The sequence below is a fragment of the Seriola dumerili genome, unplaced genomic scaffold, assembly GCF_002260705.1.
Source record: "Seriola dumerili isolate Sdu_G_001 unplaced genomic scaffold, Sdu_1.0 BDQW01001845.1, whole genome shotgun sequence".
Taxonomy (NCBI): domain Eukaryota; kingdom Metazoa; phylum Chordata; class Actinopteri; order Carangiformes; family Carangidae; genus Seriola; species Seriola dumerili.
This window is the reverse complement of record NW_019176100.1, coordinates 322,115-335,896: the sequence shown is the minus strand read 5'-3', so window position 1 is coordinate 335,896 and position 13,782 is coordinate 322,115. Positions and strand designations below refer to the sequence as shown.

The 13,782-nt window shown below is 39.3% G+C and overlaps 1 protein-coding gene across 2 annotated transcripts; it reads right to left on the bottom strand.

Annotated features, from left to right (window-relative positions):
• Positions 1–1,436: 1,436 nt before the first annotated feature.
• Positions 1,437–5,261, bottom strand: dtwd2 (DTW domain containing 2). 2 transcript variants are annotated; one of them, XM_022768807.1, is made up of 6 exons: positions 5,062–5,261; positions 4,750–4,840; positions 3,633–3,727; positions 3,322–3,520; positions 2,602–2,730; positions 1,437–1,876 (listed from the first exon to the last, which is right to left on the bottom strand). In XM_022768807.1, exons 1-6 carry the CDS (start codon positions 5,223–5,225, stop codon positions 1,697–1,699), a joined length of 858 nt encoding a protein of 285 aa, XP_022624528.1. In that variant the 5' UTR covers positions 5,226–5,261; the 3' UTR covers positions 1,437–1,696. The 2 variants fall into 2 exon arrangements, with proteins under 2 accessions (XP_022624528.1, XP_022624529.1); XM_022768808.1 differs by having other exon boundaries at positions 3,421–3,520.
• Between the last annotated feature and the right edge of the window lie 8,521 nt (positions 5,262–13,782).

Here is a 13,782-nt window from a genome sequence, read left to right as displayed (position 1 = left end):
CTGGAGACCCGCCTTGATGAGAGGTCTGACAGTTTGCGTTTTCATTTTCAGGTTGACCCCAAAATAGCTTGGTGACATGTAAGTGAAAATGCAATAGATATTTTTTGTAAATTGCATTTAAATAGTCCATTGTAGACCAGGTTCAGAGTTGGAAAATGAAATGTCAAATGCAGTTTTCATTCTCAAATTGTTGAAAAAAAAAGAAGCAGCATTTTCATTTTCATTGTGACCTGAATATTGCTTGCCTATTTGCAAAATTAGGTTAAATTACAATTCATTTTTTCGTCCTAGATTGCCCATACAAGTATATGAAAATTAAAATGCAAATTGGTTTAATGCATTTTAATTTTTACTTAAATAACACACACATATGTGGAATTACATTATCATTTGAATATTGTCCCTTATAGGCTTCCATAGTACTTAAGTACACTTTAGAACTATTCAATTTAATTAATTTAATTTAGATTTACATTTAACATTTACTTTTAGATTTAACATTATTACATATTCACTGTTAACAATTACATATAACATCAGCTATCTCAAATGAGAGGAAAGTGAGCTAAATATTGCATACATTTCCCTATAGGGCATGTGTTTCGTCTGTATTCAGGATGAAAGAGGGGAACTTGCAGGACAGTGTCTGTGATTTGGTGATTTGTTTCCTGGCACTAACGAGCTGGTGGCTGAACACTCAGGCTGGCAGGGTGACACTCGCTTGTAGCGGCTGTAGGAGCTGCCGCTTTTTCAAAACGTCAAGCTCGAGCGAATTTGAAATGACATTTCAATTCATCCGAAAGAATTTGAATTCCCACCCAGATCCTCACCATTTAAATGAATGACATTATTTAGACATTTTCTTTTCTTTTTTTTAATCATTATTTTCATTCAATTTGTGTTCCAAGCAGGCAAGGAAAACTCTTTAAGATTGTTTAAACTTTGAAACAGGTGAAACTAGAAGGAATCTTGTGAAGGACCACACAAGAGGAGCCACTTCCTGGACTGAAAGGTGTCAGATGGGAAGCACTGCGTAGTTGACATGCCCAGACCATCTGAAGAGGGATAATAATTCCTAATGGTATAATTAATTAAATCATTTTTTGTTAAAATCAGCAGGCAAGAGAACTTAACAACTTAATAAACTAACTTTAAGACTTTTTTGTAATTTTGAGGAAATAGGATTAAATGCCTTATTAAGGCTTTAACACCTGCAGATACTCTGATTATTGTATATTTGAAAGTGCTGAGCCAAATTAGGGACCTTATATACAGTATAATACAATTTTAAACAGCAATCACTTATGTTATATGTGTTTGGTAGTTTCATGTAAAATCACCTGGGTGTCATTGTTAGAAATTCATTTATCAGGATTTAAAAAAATCTGTTTATTAAAAAAACAACAGTGAAATCAGCCCTTCCATGAAACCTGATTTATTGTCACACTATGACACTTCAACTACAGCTTTAATTTGTCATTAATTTCATTAAAATTAATAACAAATACATAAATTACACCTATCAGCTTCCAGCATTTATATTTATATATATATATATGTATAAAAAAGAAACAAAATCCCAAGAAGTCCAATGGTTTCCATGCCTGCTGTTCCCCAATGCTGCTACAAGCTGATGCTACAGTCCTGTGCAGTGACAGAGATGAGTGGAGCCTCTTTTCTCTGCTCAGTCCCTCCTTCATCTTGGGCAGATGTTGTGGTCAGTGACGAGTTTCTCCATCCTCTTTATCTTGCGTTTGTTCTTGGGCATGGGTTTGTCGTACATGCCGTTCTTCAGTAGATGCTCCTTGCTGTGATGAATCTGAGCACCGTGCTGCAGCTGGAAGGAGCACAGGGCTTTCAGGGGCCTGAGCAGAACCTGGACGAACAAAAGAAGAAGAAGGAGGGATGAAAAATACAAGAAATGTATTTATTTTCCATGGCAACCTCTGTGAGCCAGCAGATTCAGTTACAATAAGTATTTCATAATATGGATTTACCTTGCCCGAGACTTCTCACATTTTTAAGTCTTCTCCAGTATCAAAATAGTCCACCATTTAATCCGTGTGTTCAGTGCAAACAGGAACTTCTAATAGCTAATTCTGTATATTTTCACTGGTGCCAACTAGCCAAAATGTAAACAAATACAGGCCAAAAATAACAGGGCTCATGTTGAGTCTGACAATGGTACAGTAATACAATGCTAAATCAATAGCTTGTTCCCAGCCTCAAGGGATCACATAACAAATCTCAGGGACTGCTGTGATTATGTGGTATGTGTTTTAATCATTTGTCTACCGGGGCGCCCTCAAATCAGAAACCCCTCTAGTCCAATTAAACACCACTGTAATCAACAATAAACATATAGCTAAATCAATACATCTCTGTCAGTGTCAATGAAAAACTGTTCATTATCATCTTTGTAAAGGCAGAACTTACAGTTGAGCTCATGTATTGGATTCCATTAGATTTTAGAGGTGTACCTAACAAAGTGGACACTGGCTGTATAAGTAATTCTATGTTCACTGTACAATCTGTGGGACAAACAAAAGCATGCGAGACACACACTCTCATACAACGATCGTAACTGTTTCACCACATCACCTCTTGGATGTCGTCATTCTGCTCCAGGATGGACAGAGCGACAGCAGCACATTCCAGCGTGGACAGACAGATGTTGGAGGGCTGTGTGCGGATCACGTACTGACTGGACAGAGTCCTATTGAGCTGCACCTGGTCAACCAAAGCAGAAATCAGCAATAATGTAAGTGTGGTTTTCCCCACTCTGTTGGCAATGGCTTTTATGGATTTAAAGTTATAACCTATGCTATCAGACTCATTGTTTACTGTTCCCTCTCCACCGCTAATGCAGACAGAACATCTCCTGCTGCTGCTGCTGATGCTTCACATAAGAAGTCATTGCATGTGAGGCCACCAACAGCTATGTTTGTGCCATCACAATCTGCCGTTTTTGTCAGAGGCTCCATGTCCAACATTAGGTCTCTTCAACAAATAGTGTTTCACACTACCAAATCTCTGAGCTACAAACATTGAGTCTGCCCTAAAACAAAAGCCAGAAGCAATGTGAATCATCTCGGAGCATAAAATCCAAGATGTCAGTCCCCTCAGCCACTGAAGCTCTGACTGGCGTTCTCATCAAATGGTCCAACGAGACACCACACATTTCTCTGGAGGCTCAGGATGCAGCGTCTCATATTATAATTTACTGAGATATCATGTTGTTCACAGGAGAAAAAACAAAACTTCCCATTCGTTTCACCTCTAACCTCATCCTCTTGATTATGACAACACGGTCAGACACACCTGTTTAGGGAGGTGGAACATGCTGTTTTTGAGGAACATGTTTTTAGCCTGGCTCCAGGTGCCGTCTATGATGATGACATTATGTTTTACAGTTCCTACTTCCTGGTATTTCACCAACTCCTCCAGGTTCTGGGAATTGGGGCCTGGGTACAAGATGAGCGTCCTGCTGTCCCGACACACCGCAGCCAGCTCTGGGTGCCTGATTGGAGAGGAGACGGAGATAAATAAACTAAATATATATGAGGATTTAGTAACAGTGATGTTGTGATATTAAGAAATCAGCAAATTAACAAAAAGAAAATACTCCTTACTTTTCCTCGTTGAATCTCCTTCCAATTATGACATTGCATTTTCCTTGTGGCAAACAAGCAGCGAGTAGAGGCACTGTGCGAAGTACTCTGCTCTCCTGAAAGCACAACAGGGGTTTGAGAAGTTGATTACAACCACAAGTCTCTCATGAAGATGCGCTAGTGACTGTAATCAGCTGGCATGTTTGATTAACTGTGCATACAATAGAGTCTACACAGGAAGGGCAAATTAAATGTTTATTTTTGAAGTGAAAACAACAAACATATTAAAATGAACTTTTCTTCAAGTCTTCATGCACAGTCACTTTTACTTCATGAACTTAAAAAAATAGAAAATAAATAAAACAGTAATTGTGACGTACTTTCAATACATCTTGTTGACAATACTTGCAGCCTTGTAATAGAATAATACTACCCCCAGGTTTCTGTGTCTTCATTACTTTAGAACGACGAGCTCACGGTCCCTCTACAAGATTTTGTGATTTAGGCTGATGAAACAAAACACAAATCTTGCCTAGGACAAGTGTAAATTTAAATTTTTCAAGTATCTACAAGACCAGGACCATAAGAATGGAGGACTGTCAAAGTTGCTATCATACTTCAAGTAGTGCAAATTTCTTTTTCAACAGTTTACACACCTAACAATCATATTGATTAATAAGGAAAGTTATCTTCAGAGATACTGATAAATGAAAACAAATGTTGGTTGCAACCTTACGATACTCCTTGTGATGTACTAATACAATCTGACCCATGTGTTTCTGTGTGTTCGTTACATAACACACAGAATGTACACACATTATAACAAATACACACAGAATAGCCTAACACAATGACGATCTTAAAACTAGAATTTCACACACAAGACCAGAACCACAAGACATGAAGAATGGAGGACTTTCATGGTTGATATTGTACTTCAAGTGGTGCAAATTTCAAACTAACCTGTAGTTAATCAAATCATGTAGACCCAAATGAAATGGGAGTAAGTCTGGGGCTTTGGGGGTGTTTCAACACTGTGATATTGCGACTTTTACTACAAAAAAAAGAGTCTGAAATCTTCCTCCACCGGTGGTATTAAGCACGTACGACCATTTTTTTTAAACCTCTAATAACTCACCTCTGCGGGATGCTGCACTACGTACAGACATGTGGAGACCTCCAGGGGTTGTGGTGGAAGAAAAGGACAGAGACACACCTTCTGAGGGCGACTACATGGGAGGAAAGTTGAAGACGTGAAGCTGTGATATCCCCGTTACTTCCCAGCCTATAGCCCCCTCTCTGTTTCAGCTGGCGTTGAGCTTTTCTGTAACGACATAAACCTGTTTCCCTCATTAAAGCACGCCAAGTTATTAGAAGAGCATCAAGGAAAGGAGGCAGCACTCTAAGTCGGCTAGCTATGTAGCATTAGCTTCACTTTAATTCAGCTCACCGGCACCGTAAACACGTCGGTCTTCTCTCGCCGACCTCGACCGGGAGGGCGGCCAGGTCTCCAAAAGCGTCGACGAGTCCGTCTTCCATGGAGGAGCTGTCGCAGGTTTCTGGTCCGTTTTCTTCAGGAGCGACTGAGGAGCAAAAACCGGGGACATTGTCCATTGCGGAGTTAGCAGAAGGCTAACTTATCCAAGTACCTCTAACACAGCGCCAACCAGGAAGTGCTGACACAGATATAGACCAACTAGAGCGGCTTCTTCTTCTTCTTCTTCTTCTTCTTCTTCTTCTGCTTCTTCTTCTTCTTTGGGGTTTAACGGCAGTTGGCCTCCATTATGTTGCATTACTCCCTTACTAGACAGGCTGAGAACCACAAATTGCAAATAATTAGGGTTCAGAACCCTTATATTGTATTACTTTAAGACTTAACTCAAATCTGTTTGAGCTGGAATGAGCTACAAACATGAAACTTGGCCCAATAACTAGTAAATGATGTGTGCACACTTCCCAAGAAATATGAGCCCGATCGGCCACACAGTGTCGCTGTAATTAAGGCCCCAAAATGCAATTTTGTAGTCCTGTTGTCCCTATCTAATTTGAAATAATAGCACTTGAGTGAATGTGATTTCTAAAATTGCACTAATGCTTAATTTAGTTGGGGACAATTCATGGAAATACATATGTATATCAGCTGGGTCAACTGGCATATCCAATCTATTGAGTGTATTTCTAAGTCCTTGAGACTCGTTTTGGTGAGTTGCTGGTAAGTTATCAACTCACAGCTGCCACCTGTTGATGTGGAGGATAGAAGGTGTTTTCAAAAGGTTAGAAAATATGGACATGCACACACACACACACACACACACACACACACACACACACACACACACACACACACACACATATATATATATATATATATGTGTGTGTGTGTGTGTGTGTACCACTAGGTGTCGCCAAAGTCCATTAAAAAGATAACAGAGGTTCAGTGAGGGGAACACAGGTAACAAAAGCCCTAAAACGTAGCTTATTACTTTGCCAAAACAAAATACCACTCTGCACTACACCTTTTACTTCTGTCTTATTTACAAAATGTTTGTGCATGTGTGTTTTAATATCTGTGAGTGTGTTTTCAGTCTTCAAGGTCACCCTCTGGATTCAGGCCTGGAAGCAGCAATATCTGAAAATAATCCTTGACATAAACCCGCGTTATTGACCACAAACATTGCAGTGTCCAGCCTGTTAAAAGTCCCCACTCAAAAACTCTGAGAAACTGGACTTTTCTGTGATGTAGGAGACATCTTGTGTCCAGCAGTAAAACTTTGATTTGAAAAAGACAAATATTTAACTACAGTTCCTATTGATTGAGTGGAAAACATCTATTCCAGATCATGATCCAGTATTTGTGCTTGATATTTGGTGTTGATAATGTGGAAACAGGTACACACAGTTAAAATATTTGTTTAATTTTGCATACATAACAGTCATGGTAATCTTTGGATTAAACAAATGTACTTATTTAAGTAGCCTATAGGTAATCAATCAGAAATAAAAGTGCACATTTGTGTGAATTATCACAATTTTTTTTGACTGTTTACAAGTAGGTACATAGTACATAGTACACAGACTTCTAGTTGGGTCGAGGTGTCAGGTTAACAGCAAGAGAGGCTTATTTATAGCTTAACGTCACACAAACACATGCACTCTCCCCCCTTTTATTCACACTCATAACCCAAACCTCTCCCTTCAAACACACCATGATTCATGCATTATTACCACCTGTCTAAACTGAGGAGACAGATGAACATATCATCCTCTGGATATTTCACTAGTTCATAATATTTTCATTATCAACTAATCTGCCAATTATATTATGATTAACATTAGAAAAATGTCCAGCTGTTTTGTTTTTCAGAAACCAAAAGTCCAAAAAAAAACCCCAAATATTCAGTTTACGATGATAAATGACAAAGAAAAGCAACAAATATCCTTTGACAGGCTGACATTTGCAAATATTTGGCAGCTCTAGATAAGTGTGGTTGTCTGTTTTGGATAAGACATTGAATATTGAATTCATGCAGCATGAGTACAACAGGGTTCAAATGATAAAAACTAGACTGAGACATAAATCTATATTTTACAGTCTTCTTATTGGAAGTTTTAAGACTTAACCTCAGTTGAATGCAGGGTAATTCTAATGTGATTTTTAAGACACATCAGCAAGGCACTTGACATCAAAATTATTGAAAATACTGTAGCTACTCTAAAGTATTATACACTGTACTTTGTCTTTAGCTGGTTCAGTTGGTAAGGCAGCTGGACTGTCTCCTTGTTTCTCCGGATTAACCTCTGTTTCAGCCGGTTCTGATGATTTAATATCTACGTCTTCTGATTCACTTTGTTTTGTAGCTGTTTCACTTCTTTCTTCTTCTTCTACTGTTTTAGCGTCTCTCTCCTCAGCTTCAGCTGGTTTTGTGTCTCTGGCTGTTATTTCATTGCTTTCTTTTACACTTTCAGTTTGTGGCGACTCGGCTTCTTTTGCAGCCAACGCGTCCTCGGAAACTTTGGAGGACGACTGCATCGTCTCTTCTCCATCTCCTTCGTCGGCAGTCTCTGCAGGTGACGCTGTCTCCTTCTCCTCCTCCCTCTGCTCCTTTCCACCAGCCTCTTCTTTTTCCTGTGTAATAAAATCAACTGGAGTCAGAGGTGTCAGGTCCAGACATGCCTTAGGAGAGGATGTTGCTTTTCTTCTGGGAGGGGCAACTGGCTTTTGCATTTCTGAATCTTGTTCCCACAGTATCTGATCTGAATGCACACTTATATCTTTCTTTTCCAGGGTTGTTGGATGATCGTCTGTACTTCCCCAGTCTAATTCCTCTGATGGAAACTCAAAGCTTGAGATGCTAAGTGGATCTACTGGGGTTTCAGGCACTTTTTTTACCTTTATGGAGACACTTTTCTTTGTCTTACTCTTCTTACTCTTTGTTGCTGACTGTGTTTTATCCTCTTCTGGTGATCGAGGGAAAGGCTCCACATCACATGGAGAAGAATTGGCACTGGACCTGAAGAAGTCTGTGATTTCCTCCTCCGAGTTTGGCATCTCACCTTTTTCAGGCTTTGACAGTAAATCGAAATCATACAAATCTTGAGGTAATGTCCGAAGACCTTGCTCTTGGCCTTTTTCTTTATCCCTTGCTTCCACCTCCACCGTGGGTGTCTCATCTATCAGGACGTATTTCTCTAAATATCCCCTGGCCTCCCGGTCTGAATGCCTGCTGTGGAAGGACTTCTCAGAGGTCATACTTTCTGCATCCTCTTCTTTTTGTCGACTGCCGATTGCTTCCTCATACAGGTCGGTGTAAAGGAAGGCCATGGCTTTGGGCTCTTCCAGCAAAATGGGGTCGATAATTTTGGGAGGTCCGTCAGGTAGAAAGATCGGAGTCAGGATGTCCTCTTGGCTTCCAAATAAAGTCGAGCCGCTTGGTTTTGAAGGGAGCCTCAGGGGCACACCTTCAGCCACTTCACCTTTAACCTCTGTGTCTAGACTTTTCATGGCATAGTTGTCGGTACCACCGTAAAAGACTTCATCTAGAAGCTCGCTGTTGATTTCCTCTAGACTGACTGTGTCTGACCTGTCATTATCCACAGTTGTTATGGTGGTGGCGTCTGTAGGCTGCACCAGGCTCTCGGTATCCTGGCTCCTGGCGGTATTCTCTGCCTCGGGTTCCACTTGTTCCTGTGCGATCACAGCAGGGCTTCCTGGAGCCTGGGCATCGATCAGGGCGAACGCCTCAAAGTAGTCCACATTTCCAGTAGCTCCTCTGCCTGGAGGTCTGGCCACTGGCGCCCCTGGTGGATCCATTACATGCTTAATTTGTTCATCTGCTGCTACAACTGACACCGTTGGAGCAATTGTTGAGATCCACAGCTCGTTATCATTGGTCTCCTCACTTGCTTTAGGGACGGGGCTCTCCACCAGATAAAATAAGTTGTCCACCATTTCTTTGCTCTCCTCTTCATCCACAGTAGCCAGTTTAGGAGGAACAACAATGTTGAGGATTTCAGAGCCTTCAGACACTAATCTGAATAGCCGTTGTTCTTTATCTACCAGAGGCTCAGTTGGATCTTCTTCATCTCCCTCTCTTTCGGTTTTCACATTTGGCTCTGAGAATCCTACTAATTCTGGCCTTCCTGAGATGTTCTCCGAGCTTTCTACAAGGACTTCTCGTTGTCTCCTCTGACTGGTTACCCGCTCTTTAGATTTCTTCCGTCTTGAAATAAGCTCCTCATCCATGACAAAGATTATCTTTCCTGCTGGAACAGACCCAGGTTTTGCAGACCGGAGTACAACCGGAGAGCTGAGATCTGCTGTTGAGTTTCCAGCCTCAGATCCCCATGGTGTGTTGCAGCGACTAGGAGTCGTCTCCCACGCGATCCCGCTGTCCTCGCCTTGCATAGTTACCATGGAGAAGCAGGAGTCCATCATCAGGCACTGCATCTTAGGTCGGACATCGTCATTGTGGACAGCCTCACGTAAACTGAAAATAACACACAAACAATGTGGCAGTGAGATAAAACTACGCAGATATTGTTCCCATGCAGGAAGGCCATAATCAATCATTTTGGAGAATCTAGTTTGTGGTGCTGTTGAAATGTATTGCATTATATGGGGAGCTGTTGCGTTTACTGTAAAACCTGATGAGTTAATTGCCTTAAATGGTTTAAGTTAATTGACTCAAACAATTAAAGTTTTCTTCATTTTTTTAATCGTGCACAGGGCCATGAGAAAAAACGTGATTTAGACACTTTTTAAAAACACCCACTGAAACAATCCAATATCCGTTTTAATGTACACTTCATGTAGAATATTTTCAGTGGTTTATCTTCCTGTGAAAACAGCAATAGCTGAACTACTGTATTCCTATGCACAAGCACACCTACAGAGCCTCCACACAGCCACAGTGTGCCTTCATCTGATTTACAGTCAGTTGGCAGTTTATCTAGCTAAAACTGACATGAGCTAGTTTAGCAGTTTGAGCTAGTTTTTAGGTTTATAGAGCCTCAGGAGAAGAGCAGTGATGAGTTTGTTGGTGTTTCCCTCTGGTATAGGAGAGGAGGAGGAAAGAGGAGAAGATTCACTTGAAGCCAACTTGCGTGCTTGTCATTGGTTTCAGGGGACTCTGACCTGATATGTTTGGCCAGGCATCAGATGATTGTACATTTTTATCAACCATTTCCTTTGAAAACTTCCCGATCTCACCACTGGCCTTGATGTTTTCCAGTGTTTTTGCTGGCATGTGCTGCAGGTTCCTCTGGCTGGTGCAGTAACAATATATTTTGTGCACACGATGAAATGGATCTTGTTTGTGAAAACATCTTTATGGGTGTCAGTGCTAACTGGTCTGTGTAAAACTCATGGCATTTTTAAAGGCTGATCAGCCTGATTTATTGCTCAGATTAAAACATATCCATTTTTAAATATAACAGCTTTGGATTGTCTGTCTTCCACATTCAGCACTGTACATTTTGCTGTATTGAAGTAGAAAAGAGCGTTACTGGTTGGACAGTTTGGTGCTTGATTCAAAGGACATTCATTGTCATCTCATTCACAGCGAAAGTTAAAGAATTGAGAGATAGGTCAAAGTATTACAGGCTATCAACTAGAGAATATTATTTTAATTACTTGCACTCCGCACAGACAAACACAAATACTGCACAGGTAACACTTTAATACTTTGCAAATGGACTTTGTATGTGCTGTTGACACTTACACAGTGTGAGAGGTTGAATATTAAGGGTCAAAGGGGTCAAAAAGACAAGACAATCGATACACATATTGTTCATTGTTTGGTAAAATATACAGGATTCTATAAGACAACATGAATTTTCTGTACTGTTTCTACCATGGCATGTGACCATAAAATAATCTCTTGTTGTGTCAGGATTTTAGGAGCAATGTTGCAAATCAGTGATTGGATTTTTGTTAAATCTTTGAATAAATGTGAATGGGACCTTTTTTTTTAAGTGTCTTTTATTAACTGACCACAAACAGAAACAGATGTGAAAATATTTGCTGATTAATTTTGTGTGGATTGGCAAATCGATCAACTGATTATAGACAAGACTACAACTATCTTAAGTTGTTAAAAATGTAATTAATGTCATTTTTTTTAACATGAAATTATTTGAACAGATCCTAATGTTTTTGTAACTTGAAACAAAAACAAAAAGCAGCAAGTCATTTTTAGCAGCAATATTGAAGTCAACTCTACAAACTGGAATTACTTAAAATGCTCCAAAAATGTAAGTACACACAAAACAACTGAGTTTTGACTAAAGTCAAATTAGTGGAAATTAGTGACTCCAAATTTTTTTTTGAGGATCAAGTCATACTAACGATTTTTATTAAGACGTGCTGTTAAGTTTTACAGTGTGTGAAATAGTTGCCTCTGAGCTATTTGTAAATAGAGTTCGCTCAACAACTACTGACATGAAAACTATAAAATAAACCTTATTATACAGAAAACCTTGACTCTGAGCTGCAGTCATATACGATATAAAGAATTACAGTTACTGATTTGCACCTGTTACGAAGGTTCTCCACGTCATCGCTGGCATCAAGGTTTGGCTCAGTAATATCTTCAGGTGTCAGCACTCTCATCTCAGCGTCAGCGTCTGAATGTCCAAAGTCTTCTGTCACAGCATCCATTGTTGTAATATCTCGATGAATTTGCTTCAGCCTCTTTCCACAACTCAGCGCTGCTCTGTTGATCACATTCTAAGCCAGTGTGCTCGAGTTGAGTTTTCATGCTCAGCGTAATCTTGAAATAGAAAACGAGTCTTCCAGTGTTTCACCTCAAGCATTTGCAACACGTACGGAGGTTAATTTGTCATCTGTTCACACTGACGGCTGAACCCTTGCATTTGGTTTTTACAATAAAACAGGTTAATCTGGGTTAATTAGTCGTAGCCGATGACTAATTTTAACTGTAAGAAGTGCAGCGGCATGAAGTAAATGTCTTGTTCTAAATATAATTTTTTGCTGGCAACCGTATCCAGTGTCAAGAGGTTGTCTGTAAGACTGTCACAGGCAGAGAGTTGGTACACTTTGGTCTTTAGTTGTTCACAACTGATAAAATATCAAACAAATCCCTGATTAAGCATTAACAGTTGTCCCTGTAGGAAATAATACAGATAAATAACAAAGCGTGAGCACCACCACCTCTACCTTTATTCCCCCTGAAAAACAAATGCTTATGGGCTAATGTGCTACTTTCATTTTCTAAATTTCTGCATGTTTCATCTAAAAAAAAATCTGGTTTTCCTGGCTCCTGAGCCACGCATCGATGAAAATGTCAACCTCACACCTGCTCGTGTCTGTCTTGCAGTGTGACAGGGATACTAGGCTGCATGGGAAATGAAAGACTGGAGGAGTTGGGGAGGGTTTAGTCAACAGGTTGTATCTGGGCACAAGTTGTCCTCACGTGCAAACCAGTCTGACAGTCCGTCTGTAAATCAAAACCCTGCTCAATGGACGTGATGGACTTTGACTAATAAACATGCACTTTATTCTTTGTGGACTTCAATTCAATTTCAATTAATTCAACATAATATTATAAATTAATTAGCTTAAAATAGATAATCCTTAACAGTTACAACAATTAAATCTGTAATGCATCTGTAATGTCATTCACTCATATTTCTGCTTTAGAATTTAGTTAAATGGTGGAATATAACTAAGTATTTACTTAAATACACTACAATTCAGAGAAATATATTGTACCTTTTACTCCACTAGATGTATTTGTCAGCTGGAGTTACCACAAACATCTAACATATAAATTTTATATCAACAACATATGACATATATGAGCTTGTAGATTTAAAATTTAACTTCAAAATTCACATTGAATTTCAGTTTTGTTTCCCTTAAATCCACTTTATTGTTTGCGAATATTTTTTTTAACTTCTCTTGCACATTTACTAAATTTGAGATCTTTACTGTAAAGTCTCCTTATGCTAATTCAACAAATCCAAACTTTAATATTAATGTTCACTTTCTTGCCATTTTGCTTCTATTTGAACCGTGCATGTGAGTCAGCCATATCAGCCACTGTCCAGAAGATGGCAATCATCAGTTGCACAGAATCTGTAGTTATACATCTATATTCATTATGTACCTGACTCCAAAATTGGACTCTGTGACAGCTGATAGAGGAGCAGACTGATGACTTTGGATGGAAAATTTGTCATGTTCATAATAAAAATAAACAGGCATACAGAATCTCATTTCATGATCCTGTGTGGCTGATCAACAATACTGATTCAATTTTGTGCTGTCATCAGGCAGACATCCAGTGCCTGGCATATTTTGACAATAGATTCATGAATAGAATAACCAGAATGATTGAGTCATTACTTTTTTTTTTATGTTACATTTTTTATTTATGCTAATGTTAATTGTGTGATTGTGCTTCATTGCTTTTAACCCTGTGCTGTCAGTTCTTTTGGACACAAACAGGTTTTTGATTCATATCTCCTACTAGACGCTTCAAAATAAAACCTCCATTCAAACTTTAAAATGTTCAGCTCAATTAGGACATTATCAGATGTATTCCGTTTTTTGATATATTTCATAATTTCCAAAATTATTCTGACATTTTTCCCCATTGAAATGAATAGACAGAATTCTCAAAATCTCTAGTTTCCCACAACTTTTCAT